Below are 17,877 nucleotides of genomic sequence, written 5' to 3'. Positions count from 1 at the left end.
CTTAACTTCAACAATGAATACAAGCACCAAAACGAGCTAAACGTTGCAGGTTGCGTATACAAGCGGCGCGAGTCAAACCTTTTTAAATAACACAAAGAAAATATCCTCATAATTGCAAGTATTCCAAGAACTGCTGACTAAATCCCACGTTAATGCCATTTAGACATTAACCAAAAGGATAAAAAAAATCCACTACCGCTTCGCAAATTGTAATCCGCTTGTTTTGCACGAACACGCAACCAAACAGCAACAAGCGATGACAGTCACGTCTCCAGTCATCTCGCGAGGTTATGCAAATGTATCCCGCCTCAGTGCGCTGTGGGATAGTGGCAGTATAAAGTATATCCTCCCTCAGAAAAAAGATAAGCTAAAGGCAGGACGGGGGATGAAGATGGCGGACGCCAAGCAGAAGCGGAACGAGCAGCTAAAGCGATGGCTGGGCTCGGAAACGGACTTAGAGCCGCCCGTCCTTAAGAAGAAAAAGACAAAAGTTAAATTCGACGACGGCGCCGTTTTCCTTGCCGCCTGCTCGAGCGGTGACACGGACGAAGTGCTCAAGTTACTGGACCGGGGCGCTGACATCAACTACGCCAATGTGGACGGACTCACCGCCCTACACCAGGTCTTTGCTTCCCTTCTACTTTTCATGTTGTGGAGCTGTTGTTGTGTGGTGTTTATATTTCCAATAGGCAACCGCTGCTGTGTGCTGGAGTTGGTAGCCTCGGAGCGTAAGGTTGTAATGGGAGAGTAAAAATACAGTATGTGTCAGCGCAGATTGGTTTATGCGCCCTGCAGCGGTAGAGGGCCGACTATGGAGGGGCTGGAAGAGCTGCTCTGCTTTGAGTTGTAGTGCACAAAAATCAAAAGAATTTGCTTCATCTCGGTCGCGACCCCTCCCTGCCTTAACGTGTACCTATTTTTTTTCTCTCTTTTTCTGAACCGGTGAGGCCAGTGCGATTGCTGAATTTATTGGGTTATACATGGAGTACCAATGTGTCAAGAAACTAGAGAATCTGGGCAGCGGCAGTGGAGGGGTGGTGTTCGTCGCTAGTGCCGCGCGGCAGGGATCGTACAGTTGTTACTCCAGTTTGAAGGCTTTGTGAAAAGAAAAAAGTCAATGCATGGTTAAGAAGATTTGGGTGTGCTAAAGGCTTGGATTGGCCTGTGCCGTTTTAAGTGCAGGTAGTTCGAGGCAAATAAATAAAGGCGCGATCAATTGAAAGAGTTGGCCAAATTTAGAATTTTGCTGATATATCCTTCCATGGATACGGAGTACGACCTACTGTGGGTCGTCTGCAGTTTTATTTGTTGTTTTCATTGAGCATGTTGATGTATGCGGATTTCTCTGTTTTGAGTATTGGAAGTTGGCAGCACGCTCATTGCCGCAGTCCTGTGCTTGTCCGTTTAGGTAAAAAAAAAGGGGGGGGGCGGTGAAGAATTATGCCCGATCTCTCTCGCTCTACCCTACTGAATTCCTCGAAAAAACTCCATATGAAAGCATGATGTTATTTATATCCGGTTAATGCAGTGTTTCACCTGTAGTGTTAAAGGTTACTTTTCTTTTAGCACGTAAAATACTTTTAAATTCTGGACATATTGTAAATGCATAAGACTGCAAATTCATGCAGCAGGCGTTGCACAGTACAAACCTATGCCGAGGTGAGCGTTGAGTCGTAATTCAGTTGATTGCGTTACATCTGTCCTTTTGGGTAACCCTGGTCAAAGCCTGACAATAGATGTTTGATTTTCAAAAGTCTGTAGGCACACGAAAAGCAGGATTATTTGCTCAAGGTCACGTAGTTTCTGACATGGGATCTGAATTGGTTTAGTTTTGTCTAAATGTTGCAGAAATCAACCCTTGCCTTGGAGTGCTGCACGTTAAGTACAGCTAATTTGTATTTCTCAGCGTTGTCAAACTCAATATAGTTTAGAGTTTACCAATCCACATTATCATATTTGTTCTGAACCAGTAAGTAATGATAAATCAAGGATACGTTTTTTTTTTGCTTATGGTACTGACAGTTGTCCTGCCATTTGTCCATGTGCTTTCAATTCAAATGTATTTATTTGACAATACCTTTAGCATTAGCTTATGGGCAACCACTTTTCATCTATAATCCAGTGTATTTGTTATTGCATTATACCATCTTTTTATATCATTACTTGGTATAATATGTTTCACAGAAATGATGCACTTTTTTCATTAATAACAAAAAGCAAAACAAACTTGTGTTGGATGAAAATGGTCTGGTCTTTTTATTTAATACAGTAGTACAGTTTCATAGTGGGTTTGTGTCGTTTACCTGTGTATGTATCTATCTAGTGCTTAAAGTAAACTTTTATATCACAAATAGTTTGGTTAATTTTTTTTTTTTTAAATGGCTGGAGATGTAGGAAACCTATATATAATTTGGTCAGGGACATACAGCGAGTCAGTGGGGAATAGCCTGACCGCTTTACACTTTTATAATGTAGTGTCCTATGTTAGAGACTACACAAATATTCTTTTGATGTGTTGCAAATGAAATCCTTCTGCCCAATGAATCATATGTTGGTGGGCATACAGTTTTTACGTGGTTAGAAAATTATGGTATTTTTAGATCAGAACTTTTATGTTGGGCAGTTTTAGGAAGAAACAAATAAGCTACTTTTGTCTCTTTGTGAAATATAGCATTTGATTTAAAATATTACATTGTTTATTGCACATTCATTGTTCTGATTTAGTTATTTACTGCAGGAGTTACATTTACATTTTTGATAATTTCAATGGTAAAGGACTTTGCACTCTTTTTATTTTGTTATTAATCATGTTTTATGCATTATCTGCAGTCATTCATTTAGGTAATACATTTAGTTTTGGGTTGCAGATTGTTTCAAAATACAAAAGGAAATGCTGTTTTATATTTCTAGGTCTTATTTGATCATTTTTTTAACATACAAGTTTAATTCATGGCTTAGGAGTAGAAGCTATGTTAACATCGGTGCCTTGAGATAACACTGAATTGTGTGTTTTTAATTTAATTAACTAGTTTTTATTTTAGGAATTGCTTTAAAAAGAGGTAGGTGGGAGGCTTTTAGTTTGTAAGATGCTTTTTATGAGACTGGGTAGAATGGGGCCTAATTGCTATTGAAGTTGTTATTCAATAAAGCCTAGCAGGGTATTTCTGTGAAATGCATATCCCACCCAGTAATGATGATAAATAGTTGTGTAGTATTTGATCTTTGTAGCAGAAGGCCCCATTGACATTGTTACAGATTTAAACATTTGTGATTGATCTTAAAGAAACATTTAAACTAACGTTTTTCTTTTTTTTTGTAGTTTATATGATGTTTATAAAAAGGAACCGTCGGATACTACATGATAGTAGTACATACTGGATTGTTTTATATGTTGCAGTACAGCCAGTAAACCAGTAATTGTAGTTGAGCAGTTGCATTGTTGGTCTTGACTTAAGGTAAACTAGATGTTTAGTGTAATCGAACAAGTTTTAGTTAAGTTTAAAGGTACTTGCATAAAGGGTTAATATGTATATGAGATTTTTTATTGCCTTCAAGTTCAGAAAATTTTTTGTAAATGTTTAATTTACCATATTTAATAAACAGCAATATGTGTGTCCTTTTAATTCTAGTGGAAATTATTAATTGTGACAGTTCATGTATAGGGTGGTCCAGATCTATTTATGCAATTTTCATTACTCCATAACTTAAGTTTTTTACATAGAAAATCGCCCGAAAAATCCTGGGCCATTGAGAAATGTGTGAACTGACGACATGAAGAATTGTCTTCGCACCGAACTGGAATCGTCCCTGGAAAAATCAGTTATCCAGACAATCTGGATCTGCATAATTAGATCTGGACCACCCTGTAAATACTAATTCTACATACGATTTTTTTTTTCTCCTGTTGTTATTTTGGGATTAAATAGCCTAACTGAGCTTTTGCTATATGGGAAAGATGTGAGGCACTAATAAAACACAATTGGGCATAAAGAGAGATGTGCACACGTTAACTTGCGATCAAATTAGGACATGAAAGTTTAGAGTATGTGATGTGCTTGCTCTGATGATATCAAAAGAGTGGCGGCATTCCAAACTGTCATAATCTGCATTGTACATTCCTGAAATTACATTGCATGGAAACCATGGCAGACAAGGGGAGTCATTCCTCAGCTGTCACCTTTCTAAACTGCTGTGTACTCCCCAGTCTAGCTACAATTTTATGAGGTACAGTATTTCAGTATTATGTGATTTATTAACATTATGGAATGTCCACTGAAGATACATTGAATTGCTGAGGGCTATCTTGTATAGGTATAGAAGGTAAATTAAATATTTTTATCAGAAATAACTTTAAATTGTATATTTTTTTTCTTACAACTAAAGTAGAATTGGAGTTTAAGAAATTAAATATGTACCGTGTATACATGCATATGTATGTATTTATATAATGTATGTATGTGTATATTAAAAAATATTCACACACACATAAATACATGTGTATATGTTGTATTTTCTTTTGTTTGTGTGCTGGAGTACATTGTATTTCAATCTTGTATGTCTGGCTGATACAAGTATAGTGACATGCCACCACTTAAGACAAAATACCACAATAAAATGAAGGGATTATACATGAATGTTTTACAGTAGCATGACCAGTACATTTTATAATTGCAAATCATTGGAGGCTTTGCTGTATTGAAGACTTAAGATGCCTCTTGTGGAAATGTTACAATCAGAAAAACCTTAAAGTTGTGGACTCTGATTTGCTTAAAAGATAAATGCCAAACCTGGAAAGTAAAAGACCAGAGCTGATAGAGTGCAGTAGTTTAGATATTTATTAAATGACATTTAAAAAAAAAAAAAAAAAATAGCATGCAGACTTTGACAACACTAGACTGAATCAGGTCATAACTAATTTTTTTTTTTGTTTTTGTCTGCCTTTAGTTTTTTGCTAGTGAATCTGTTAATCTGTCGTTTACCAATCCCAAGTAATGTAGAATTTGCCAGATCTGTCCCTGCTTATTTATAAAAATCATTTTTTTCTTTGTACAAAAACCTTCTAATACAACAAAACACTGGCTGACCTTCAGTTGCTACAATACACTAGTCTTGCTGTAGTTGGAACTACTTGATAAAGGCACCATAAAGTTTGCTATGTCAACTATATAGCTTTCCTGTTTTAACCTCAAGCCCTGAACTGTTTGTTTGGATGTAAGACAGATGCATAGTTTGATGTTGCAGATGGACATCCGGGCTTCTGTATTTGTTCACCCTTGAAAAAATGTTAATGAATAGACTCATGTATAATCACATACAAAAAGGTAGACTAAAGGCAGCCTGGATATTTTTGGTCTTTTAGTCTAGCATGTAAGTAAACAATTAACAGTGTGCCAAATGTTGTGACATTGTATGTATACTAGAAGCAGAGGGTCCTCAAGGTAAACTCCTACCCTCAGTATAACACCACAGAGGCCAAAAATGCAGAAAAATGATCTCTGTGGCCAATATAATAAATGAGAAAGTGATACAAGTACAAAGCAAATGTAAGAAAACAGAAGTATAACTGATTAGACAAAGCAGCACCTTTTTAGCCTCTTAGGGCTTGCATAAGCATCTGTTGAATCTTGCCTTTTGAGACCTCTCACTACATGCCCAATGAGCAAGCCTCAACCACTTCCCCTCTTTGCCTTCAAAATGTCACTTTTTGACCGTAGCATCCTTCTTGTACCACTTGATATTTTTCACCAAACTCTTATTTTGACTCTGTACCCAGTGTCTCAGGTTGTTAGGTTGCTTTATACCCCTTATTAGAGGTCACTGCCAGGTAAGCTCTTAAATCGTCTCCAGAGTCATGGCTGTTTTAATTTTGTACATCCAGTTGTAAAACTCTCTAGCACAACGTAATTTTAAATAATCTTGATGAGAATATGCAGTAGACAATCTGGTTGAAGGATAGATTTAGTGTTTTTCCAGTCAGTTATTTTTTACATTCATGATATATATATGAATTTGCCACATAAAAATTACATTTCAAAGTGAAGCATACATTTTTTTAAAATTAAAAAAAAAAAAAGTGTCCTGCTCTTGGGTTTTATAATCAAGCTTATGGATACCATTGTTTTGGTTGGTTGTTGGTGGGGGTGGGGGGGTTTAATGGTGACAGTTTCTGTCAGTAGTTGACTGGCATTTTCCTGGGGTATATTAATCATCTGCAGCCTTGCAGATCTGTTGGTATAGCTCAGTGACATTGTCTCTTGTGAGTTGCTCCACAAAATGTAGTTGTTTGTTAATGATCTGTTGTCCATGTAATAACTTTTAAAACAAGGAAAACAATATTTTTGCCTTATCCTACCTAAGGTGATAATTGCATGGGCTCAGGCTTAATGTGGTGTTCTTTAAGGTCAAAACCAATTTGAATTGACTGTATTAAGAAGTATGGCAATTGAATTGAAATTGGTCTAATGTTCCAAATGGTGTAGTCTGCCTGCTCTAGTTGGACAGTTTTGTATTCCTTTATTTTCTCTTCACCAGTTTCTTTCTTGCAAAATGAATTATGCAAGTCTGATAAATTCTATCAATCAGGAGCATTGCATTTTTGAAATGCAGGGTATGTGTGTTGGCGTGTTTGTGTATATATTATATACATTTTACCAGCTATGTGTCTAACTCCTGTCCCTGCTATTTAAAAAAAAAAATACAATATGCAAGCTTTCTAGGTAGCTTAGGCCCCATCTTCAGGCAAGATGTAATATGGAAACCAGAATTCCCTGTGTTTATGTAGACACCAGAGGCATCATGCATAACGCCATGCGTAGAGTTTACACTAAAACATGGAGTAAGGACAAAAGTGGAAATGTTCGTACGCACAAAAAAATCCAGATGCATAAATCTGTGTGTTCGCCAACTACCACGTTCTTCTGCAGGACACAGAATTCATTACATTCATAGTATTACAGCTCTCTGAATAATTAAAATACTGAGATGTATATGTGATATTTTCATGATGTTTGAAGTTAAAGCCTATTATTAAACATAGGTACACGGTGGCGCAGTGATTGTTCATGCCTTATACAAGATGCTTGCTGCGCTCTGCACGACCTTCAATGACATACTTTTTTGCAGCAGTTCTGTCTCTTCAAATGTACTAACCCCCAATTCCTGTCATTACTTTTCTTTCTCCAAATACCCAATCGCTATACAATCAACTCTGTAATAGATGTTAAGCCATCTGTAAGCTTGGAACGCCGATTTTTCAAAACTTTTAAGGAACATTGAAATATCTTCGTAGTACATGTTTAATTATTCTATCCTGTCAGTGTCGATCCAGTCCCAGCAAGCATACAGCGCGAGGCAGGAACAATCCGTGAACGGAGCGCCAGCTCCTCGCTAGCGCTGTGGACACCGCATGTTTAATTATTAACAGTATAGATTATTTAAATGAAGTTAGTTTTATCTTAAACATATTTTGTTGCATTTCATCTTAAAAATGATATCGTCATATGTAAATACGCGGTTTATAAAGTGGCGCAGGTTGTGCAAATATAACTGTATCGCAAGCTTACAGTGAGGTAATTGTACTTACAAACAGTATTGGACTGATTGAGTGCGTTTTATAGTTCTTGGGATGAAACTTTCTGAACCGCAAGGTCAGTACAGGAAGGGCTGTGAAGCGTTGGCCGTGTGAGAGCAGTTCAAATAGGCAGCATGGCTGAGGCAGTGTGTACTAGATGCTGTATACCGATAATTCTCTTTCAGATCAGCTGCTGTAGATCTGTGATTCCATACTCAGATACAGTGATATTAATACTCCGAGTGGTGCAGTGAGAGTAATAGGGGAAAAAGATGATCTGCTGTGGCAACCCCTAACGGGAGCAGCTGAAAGAAGGTGCAGTGAGAGTAAGAACGTTAAAGCAGCTATGATCTTTGGAATACTTTGCCTATTCCGTGGACCATTGTATTATTACATTACAATCAGATACCTTAAACTAATAAACAGTATGCAGTTATTTTCAGTGTATATGATAAAGCTGCATTAGGGATGTGGATCTAAACAAGAAAGGGTAACCACACAGGAACAGTAGCACTGCTTTGACCCTGTGTGCCGCCAGTTTGCAAAACCTAGCGGAGAACTTGCATACGCCAGGGTTTTAGCTAGCATGAAGATGTGCATGTCTTTACGCCAAGTTTAGGTTTTATACCTTGCGATTTGAGCGTGGAAACATTCATATGCAATATGTTTCTGTGTACGCACCGTTTATACATGAGGCCCCAGGACAGAGCATTTGAAAACATTTAAGTGGGTCAACTTAAATGTTAAAAATTAATGTACTGTGATGAGCAGCCATGGCCACTACCTGGCAGGGATGCCAACAGAGTGGAAAGACCAGGGGAGAGGGCATTGGTGAGGCAATACCTCTCCTGGTACACTGGAGGGCAGCCCTCCTGGGCGGCTGTGGCACCACAGATTTCTGCAGGGCATGCTGGGAGCTGCAGTTTGGTGCAGCCCTGATCTCCAGCACACATGGGAGTAATTCCAGGTAATATTGATGAGCCATCTGGAACACTCCCGGGACCTGAATAAGAGGAGCCTCCTCACTTCACTCAATGGCCAGAGTTTGGAGGAAGAAGACAAAGCCTGAGGAGTGGAGGTGGATGGACTGGTGGCAGAGAAGGGACTGTGTTGTGTTGGTGTACTGTTCACAAAACTGTAAATAAACCGGTTGTTGTGTGTTGAACCTGTGTTCTGCCTGTCTGTGTTGGGGGTTAGGGCAGCTGTATGCCCTAAATATGGTCTACCTTGGAGACTGATGTGCTGTTACTTTTCATTTAAAATTATTTAATATCAATTTTTTGTCTGAGGATTGATCTTGTAAATCTCTGTTCTGTTCAATTGCTGTATGTACATTTTTGCTTATCTTCATTTTTGGCACCTGATCCACCAGATGTTGCTAATGCACCTGTTAAGGCTTTTTATGGAAAAAGCACTTTACTACTTTGCATTGAATGAGAAGTGTCTGACTGCAGGTAGGACTGCATAAATTGGTGTGTCCTCCTCAACATTGAGTAGCGACAGACACTTAAATGAAATATGTGGACTTCCTTTGGATTCAGATGGTGTGTCGGTAAAGAACAACTGGATAAAAGCAAAGCCATATTAAGCTGTGCAGTTCAGAAGTGAAGTTTTGTTGTAACATAAAGTTTGAGAAATCATTTATCCCAACTTCCCCGATAAATACAGGTGCATCTTAATAAATTAGAATATCATCAAAAAGAATTTTTCAGTAAATTCAAAAAATGAAACTCTTATTATATAGATTCATTACACACAGAGTGATGTATTTCAAGCTTTATTTCTTTTCATTTTGGTGATTATGGCTTACAGGTAATGAAAAATTAGAATATTACACAAGACTAATAAAAAATATTTATAATACAGAAATACTGGCAGACTGAAAATATTAAATTATACTTGGTCGGGGCTCATTTTGCATGAATTACTACATCAGTGTCTCGTGGCATGGAGGCGATCAGCCTGTGGCACTGCTGAGGTGTTATGGAAGCCCATAATGCTTTGATAGTGGCAAGTGTGGTCAAGGGTACTGTGAGGGATTTGCGCTCTAGGGACAGATTCTGATTGTACTGAGGAGTGGGTGAGAAGACTGCATGGATGTGAAGGTTGATTAGAGGACAACCGACCCCGAGTGGTCTGATAGACCAAGACAGAGGTAGCCAAGGCGGGAGTCAGGATTGATAGGACTGTGGCTGCTGAAGCCTCCTCAGCTGAACGAGCACTGGGTGAGCTGAAAGATTTGGAAGGAGTTGGGTTTGGCTCGTATGACCCAGTGACTATTGGTTTTTAGCCTGGTTTTAAACATTTGTTTTTTTTCACTGTTTTTATGGATTGTTTATGAACTTTGAGAACTGTAGTTTTGGACAGAGATATTGATAGGTTTTTTTTCGTTAATAAAAGCACTTTTGCACTTTGCACCATCCCGTTGCTTAGCATGTGTTTTGTCCCCATCTTCAAGCTCATTCGATTGTTATCAATGGTGTTGGGTTCAAGAGGCTCCCAAAATTGGAAGAGGGAGCTGGATCAGCACCATCACAGCTATACCAAACCGGTATAATGAATTTCACTCATTTGCTTTCTAAGATTTATGAAGATTTTAAGCAAAAAAATCATCATGTCTCTCAGGTCAGTGGAGAGAGTAGCCCAAACTTGCGACAACTGAACATACAGGGCAGCAGATTCCTACATGACAATTGCATGCCACCACGTTAAAAACAACTTGGCACCTGTGGAGGATGTGTTGCAGACGAGCGCACTGCCTGCTTGTCACACCAGAAATAACCTTGCTGCTTATATGTAGAGCTGTTGAGATGGCTACCTGGCTGTTGTTCCAAAAACCTTTCTAGCATTTCCAATGTGCTGTTCTGTCGCATGACTGAATCAGTCACAAGTTTGTGTGTTGGCAAGTCCAATAAACTTTGCTTCTCTTTAAGCATGTGGCTAGCTGTACTGCTACGGTTTTCAATGTGCCTCACTTGGCTGAGTAACCGGGCAATTGTTGGAATTTTCAAAGCAGCCTGTGATACCAAATTGAGTATTGCACAAATCGGCTGACGAGAAGTAGCTCCAAAAGCTGTACTGCCATGCACATTATTGTGGCATTGTCGGTCACGATGGCCAGTTCTTTTTCTTTTATGTTCCATTCATCCAGCACTGCTGTCAACAAGCATCAGATCCTCATTTTAAAATGCTTCCAATTTTTTGTCTGAGCAGGAAGTGTGAGGACACGTTTTTGAAAGCTGATTAACGTGACTGCTAATCATGAGACACTGAAGATACCTGTAATTTAGAATTATAGGAAGACTTCCCGCTGTATTTTTAATTTCAACTAATTCAAGTTTATCTTAAATGTCGATTGGGGAATAAATTTGGCTAATATTTTAGTCAAATGGTGTCTACTTGGAGATTCATAACACACGAATAGGTTATTGAATAACATTTATTATTTAGGGAATGATATTTGATTATTTTATAATAATCGCATGGTGATTATATATTTTTTATAAAGTAGATGGCATTGTGTTGTATTACAAGGAGCCCCCTCAATGTGTGAACTCTGATGTGGTGATATATTAGTTAAATTATGGTGAATTCTGAATGATTACAGTGCTGTGAAAGTGTTTTTTAAGGAGCAATGGTATTTTGTTCCACATCTTCCAAATGCTGATGTTAACTGTTTTTTCTTGGACACTGTTCAAGTACAGTAATCCCTCCTCGATCGCGGGGGTTGCGTTCCAGACCCCCCCGCGATAGGTGAAAATCTGCGAAGTAGAAACCATATGTTTTTATGGTTATTTTTTATATATTTTAAGCGCTTATAAACTCTCCCACACTGTTTATAAATATTCCCTGCAAAGTTTATACAGCATAAACCCTTTGTATTCTCTTAGATATTAGGTAAGATTCATTGAAATTATGTATGTAAACACACTGTTTAACCTAAATATTATTTTAAAGATATTGAGTGTCTCCGATATCACATATGTTACAGCCATTACAATAGACAGGCCACCAGCATTAAATACATACAATGCAAGAAAAATTGTATACAGTAAATGTGTGTACAGTGACACTAAAAGTACGTACAGTGGTGTGAAAAACTATTTGCCCCCTTCCTGATTTCTTATTCTTTTGCATGTTTGTCACACAAAATGTTTCTGATCATCAAACACATTTAACCATTAGTCAAATATAACACAAGTAAACACAAAATGCAGTTTTTAAATGATGGTTTTTATTATTTAGGGAGAAAAAAAAATCCAAACCTACATGGCCCTGTGTGAAAAAGTAATTGCCCCCTTGTTAAAAAATAACCTAACTGTGGTGTATCACACCTGAGTTCAATTTTCCGTAGCCACCCCCAGGCCTGATTACTGCCACACCTGTTTCAATCAAGAAATCACTTAAATAGGAGCTGCCTGACACAGAGAAGTAGACCAAAAGCACCTCAAAAGCTAGACATCATGCCAAGATCCAAAGAAATTCAGGAACAAATGAGAACAGAAGTAATTGAGATCTATCAGTCTGGTAAAGGTTATAAAGCCATTTCTAAAGCTTTGGGACTCCAGCGAACCACAGTGAGAGCCATTATCCACAAATGGCATAAACATGGAACAGTGGTGAACCTTCCCAGGAGTGGCCGGCCGACCAAAATTACCCCAAGAGCGCAGAGACGACTCATCCGAGAGGTCACAAAAGACCCCAGGACAACATCTAAAGAACTGCAGGCCTCACTTGCCTCAATTAAGGTCTGTGTTCACGACTCCACCATAAAAAAGAGACTGGGCAAAAACGGCCTGCATGGCAAATTTCCAAGACACACACCACTGTTAAGCAAAAAGAACATTAGGGCCCGTCTCAATTTTGCTAAGAAACATCTCAATGATTGCCAAGACTTTTGGGAAAATACCTTGTGGACTGATGAGACAAAAGTTGAACTTTTTGGAAGGCAAATGTCCTGTTACATCTGGCGTAAAAGGAACACAGCATTTCAGAAAAAGAACATCATTCCAACAGTAAAATATGGTGGTGGTAGTGTGATGGTCTGGGGTTGTTTTGCTGCTTCAGGACCTGGAAGGCTTGCTGTGATAGATGGAACCATGAATTCTACTGTCTACCAAAAAATCCTGAAGGAGAATGTCCGGCCATCTGTTCGTCAACTCAAGCTGAAGCGATCTTGGGTGCTGCAACAGGACAATGACCCAAAACACACCAGCAAATCCACCTCTGAATGGCTGAAGAAAAACAAAATGAAGACTTTGGAGTGGCCTAGTCAAAGTCCTGACCTGAATCCAATTGAGATGCTATGGCATGACCTTAAAAAGGTGGTTCATGCTAGAAAACCCTCAAATAAAGCTGAATTACAACAATTCTGCAAAGATGAGTGGGCCAAAATTCCTCCAGAGCGCTGTAAAAGACTCATTGCAAGTTATCGCAAACGCTTGATTGCAGTTATTGCTGCTAAGGGTGGCCCAACCAGTTATTAGGTTCAGGGGGCAATTACTTTTTCCACACAGGACCATGTAGGTTTGGATTTTTTTTCTCCCTAAATAATAAAAAACATCATTTAAAAACTGCATTTTGTGTTTACTTGTGTTATATTTGACTAATGGTTAAATGTGTTTGATGATCAGAAACATTTTGTGTGACAAACATGCAAAAGAATAAGAAATCAGGAAGGGGGCAACTAGTTTTTCACACCACTGTACATGTAATAAGTACTGTAAGTAGAAAATTAATTATAGTTACTCACCAACAATGACACGACAACTTGTCCAATAACGATGAGTTTAGTTTTACTGCTCAACAAAGGAGAGCGTTACAGCTCTTCTAAAGGAGCCTCTTCAGGCAACTGTGTATCACCGCCGTTCTTTTTCCGGCAGACTTCAATCCAAATCCCTAAAGCAGATTCCATCCAAACTACTGCCTTTTTACATCCACTTACAACTCATTTTGCACCCTGGTTAAAAGGACACTGCGGCCGTAGATCTTATATTCCTTTCCTACTTTTTAAATAAAAAGAATCATAGCCTCATTGAAGCAGTAGCAGGAGCAGATCGTTTTGAAGCCATAATGAAGGGCTATGCACAAAAGAGCACAAAAGTTAACTCTTTACACAGCGAAACACGTTGATGCTGAATGAGCGAGACGAGACTTCCTGGTTAACATCGCATTCAGCACACAGGAACTTGACTGCGTGGTCCGATTGGTTAGCTTCTCAGCCTTCCACCAATAGCATCCCTTGCATAAAATCAACTGGGCAAACCAACTGAGGAAGCATGTACAGGAAGTAAAAAGACCCATTGTCCGCAGAACCCGTGAAGCAGCGAAAAATCTGCGTTATATATTTAGTTATGATTACATATAAAATCCGCGAAAGAGTGATGCCACGAAAGTCGAAGCGCGATATAGCGAGGGATTACTGTAATCTCTTAAAGAACCACCACTTCAAATATATCAGTGCACGCTAATTCAGTCATTAACGTGTTTTTGTGAAAATGTGCTATATAAACATTGTGTAGCTCAAAGTGCTTTACAAAATGACAAAAGAAAAGTTTTTATATGAAACAAAAACAAGCTTCTTCAATACTAAGTAACACAGAGAATAAAGTAAAGTCAAATAGCCAGGAGGACAGAAAACAAAAACATAAAAAAAATCTGCAAAAGTTCCAAGGCCAAGAGACCACTCAGCCCCCACTGGGCATTCTACCTAACAAATTATCTGAACCAGCTCTTATGGCTTTCAGGCTTCACTTGAAATAATTTGATGTTGGTCATTTAGGCCTCTGGGGTGCTGCCTTCAGTCCATCAATATAGGGACTTCATGATGCCTTGGTGGTGGTGGCGCAGGACACCACCTCAGAAAACTGGAAAAAAAACAGCAAAGAATAGTAGGGATTAATATGGATTGTAGAGCCTTGATGAAATTATAATTCAATGCACATAAAGCTTAATAGGAATCAGTGCTGGGCGGTATGACCTAAACTCTATATCACAGGTATTTTTCAAAATTATACTGGTTTCACGGTATTCGAAGATATTTTCTTTCCGTGCATGAGTGGATGTTAACCACATTTTCCACTGCAATTACTGCAGTAGACTGGTTAAGAACAACCTATTCCACTGTCATGAGAATTATACATTGTACAAATTTTTTTTTTAATGTGCACACAGGTATTAATACAGGTTTGCATGGCCCCATAAAGTGAAGGGTGTGGCACTAATGAAGAGAAGTAATCACATTGCATGAAAGTTGCAGTCAAAATATGCAACCTTTTTATTGAAGCTTTGCAAACAACTTAAACTATAATTTTGACAACATATTTTGAACCATCCAAAGAGGCATTTAGACTTGGTAAAATATCCAGGGTGCTTGTCAAAAGTTGTATTGCACTGAACATGTCTTAGAAAAGGAATAAATGTAAATATTTTTTGTAAACCAACTACACTTTCTGTTAATGTTAAAAATCTCTGTCTGCTGAAACGTTAAAGTGACTTTTTAAACAACTCTGCCATCATTAAACAGCATAATATTTAAAGTAATAAATAATAATAATAAAATAAATAATAGTGCAACTTCCAGTAATAATACTATTCAAGGCTTCAAGTCTAGGTACATTATACAGTATTCACCAAATAAAAATAAAATAACACAAGTGCAACTTGGTGATGAAATCTTTATCAACTGAACCATCATTAAGGCAAATTTCATTAACATTGACCTTGCTTCAAGCTAGGCCAGCAGGAATGCACAGTGGGTTGGCAGCCTGGTTGTCTTTGTAAGACAGGTGCGCAGGGGTGACCACTGCAGCGAGACGCAATATGGTTTGTACCTCATGTCATCGTGTCGGTCATCCCAGACGAACGTTGCCATGGGTACATTAGCTACAGGAACATGTTCAGCACCACAGTCAGCTGGGGACCGATCAGCTGATGCTCATACCTCACTTTCGTTTTCGATCTCCATCACCAGATCACTTGCATCAAAATCGAAGTCCGAAAAGTCAGAGTCCGATTGCGATAATATGCAAAAAGTTATCCACGGATTATTTTGCTTTGAGCATTCACTTTGGTATCTTTCCATATGCCATTTTAGAAGCTGTTTGCTCTTCGCTATTCATGCATGCGCAGGGAATAGAGGTCAAATCAAAGTTGAACCATCGTAAGTAGGGGACTACCTGTACCGACTGAAAATAGAGAACAGAAAATTGATTATACACACATTCATTGTACATTTCTTATTCAATGGTATGTTTTTACTACCATTACTTAAAATAGTTTATTTTGATAACTATTACATACCTATGGCTGTGTGAAGCCTGTGTCCAAATCACTGGCACTCCAAAGCATGTTTGCGGCTAAGGTGGTCCAGAAAATTGCTCCTGTTGCCGCCTCCGGCGACAACTTTAGCTCAACAGCATTTGCAGTAAATAAAACCAAAGTATCGCCAGACAACAGACACGGCTCCTTTTTTCGAGAAAAGTTCTTCTCCATCATAATGTCTGCTACAGCTTCAGTTTTGGAATGTTCTCTGTTCATTTTCACAGTTCAATACCTCCACTAATACATGTACTCTGTTGCATGCATGTTTAGTGGTGTAGCAGTGAAAAATGCCCCCACCCAACAGTTTCCCGCTGCGCCACGTTCCGTTAGTAGTTTAGGCTACTTAACCCGGTGTTGCGGTTTAAGAAAAATCCATAGCATAAGAAAAACAAACGGTTTTTGGCATGAACCAGTATATACTAAAATGTAGCTATGAGAAAGTCTTGTTAAAATAAAAGGTTTTTAGCATTCTCTTTAAAATGCTCTACCATTTTAGGCTGCCAAATTTCTGTTGGTAAACTGTTCTTTAACTCATGGAATTATAAGCAGACATGTTACAGTAATCTTGTCGATTTAAAAATAAGAGTGAACTTTCTTGCAAAGTTATAAGAGATCTAACTTTTGCTATATTCCTGAAGTGAAAAAATGCTGTCCTGGTAATCTGATTATTATATCAAGATAAAATCGATTTTGAATTAGGGCATTGTGAACTGGAATTGAATCGTGATCAGTGGTACCCAGCCCTAGGCTACATCCACACTCTATTTCATGTTTGTCTAAAAATGCAGGCTTAAGTTCACCTTTCATCCAACTATCCCAACATTTGTAACCTCTGAATACTGAGAATTTTTGAGACACTCTTCAGAGCCATAAACATTTGAAAATGTCAACTTGGTATTGTAATTTGGATGGGTCAAAATTTGGACTTTTAAAAGTGCAGACTCTTAATTGTACTCTGATTTGTAGCCCTTCTCTGATTGGATCTCACTCATTCCCTTATTGGTCACCCTTAAAGGAAGAAAACCATATTCCAACAAAGATATAGAGGAGTTCTTTTCCATGGTGCTTGTTGTGTTGCTTACCTGTATGCATTTAAATTGTGTTTTGCAGTATTTAAATGTTATTTACATGTGAAAAAGGCAAATATACCAGTTGATACAGTTTTTAGATTACCGTGTAGCATTGCCATCCCTTCAGGGATTTTGCGTACCTTGTGTAGGTTAATGTTTGTACAGTTGTGCTTGAAAGTTTGTGAGCCCTTTAGAATTTTCCATATTTCTGCATAAATATGACCTAAAACATCATCAGAATTTCACTCAAGTCCTAAAACTAGATAAAGAGAAACAAGTTCAACAAACAATAAAAATATTATATTTATTTATTAAGGGAAATGATCGAATATTACATATTTATAAGTGGCAAAAAGAATGTGAACCTTTGCTTTCAGAATCTGGTGTAAACCCCCTTTTGAAGCAATAACTGCAACTAAACATTTCTGGTAACTTTTGATCATTCCTGCACACCGGCTTGGAGGAATTTTAGCCCATTCCTCCGTACAGAACAGCTTTAACTCTGGGATGTTTGTGAGTTTCCTCACATTAACTGCTCGCTTCAGGTCCTTCCACAGCATCTCGATTGGATTAAGGTCAGGACTTTGACTTGGCCATTCCAAAACATTAACTTTATTCTTCTTCAACCATTCTTTGGTAGAATGACTTGTGTGCTTAGGGTCGTTGTCTTACTGCATGACCCACCTTCTCTTGAGATTCAGTTCATGGACAGATGTCCTGACATTTTCCTTTAGAATTCTCTGATATAATTCAGAATTCATTGTTCCATCAATGAAGGCAAGCCGTCCTGGCCCAGATGCAGCAAAACAGGCCCACACCATGATAGTACCACTGCCATGTTTCACAGATGGGATAAAGTTCTTATGCTGGAATGCAGTGTTTTCCTTTCTCTAAACATAACGCTTTTCATTTAAA

At 38.3% G+C, this 17,877-nt stretch overlaps 1 protein-coding gene across 7 annotated transcripts in view; it reads left to right on the top strand.

Annotated features, from left to right (window-relative positions):
• The first annotated feature begins 334 nt into the window (after positions 1 to 334).
• The window catches only part of ppp1r12a (protein phosphatase 1, regulatory subunit 12A), a 309,313-nt gene continuing 291,770 nt past the window's right edge, over positions 335 to 17,877 (top strand). For 3 of the 7 annotated variants that reach the window (XM_039761742.1, XM_039761739.1, XM_039761738.1), the window contains exon 1: positions 336 to 622. In XM_039761742.1, coding sequence (XP_039617676.1) covers positions 386 to 622 — 237 coding nt within the window. In that variant the 5' untranslated portion in view covers positions 336 to 385. Of the gene's footprint in view, positions 623 to 17,877 lie in introns of all 7 variants that reach the window. The other 4 variants (XM_039761743.1, XM_039761744.1, XM_039761740.1 and 1 more) reach the window with 2 other exon arrangements.

Source organism: Polypterus senegalus, chromosome 8 (assembly GCF_016835505.1).
Source record: "Polypterus senegalus isolate Bchr_013 chromosome 8, ASM1683550v1, whole genome shotgun sequence".
Lineage (NCBI taxonomy): Eukaryota > Metazoa > Chordata > Cladistia > Polypteriformes > Polypteridae > Polypterus > Polypterus senegalus.
This window is presented reverse-complemented; position numbering and strand designations above follow the sequence as displayed.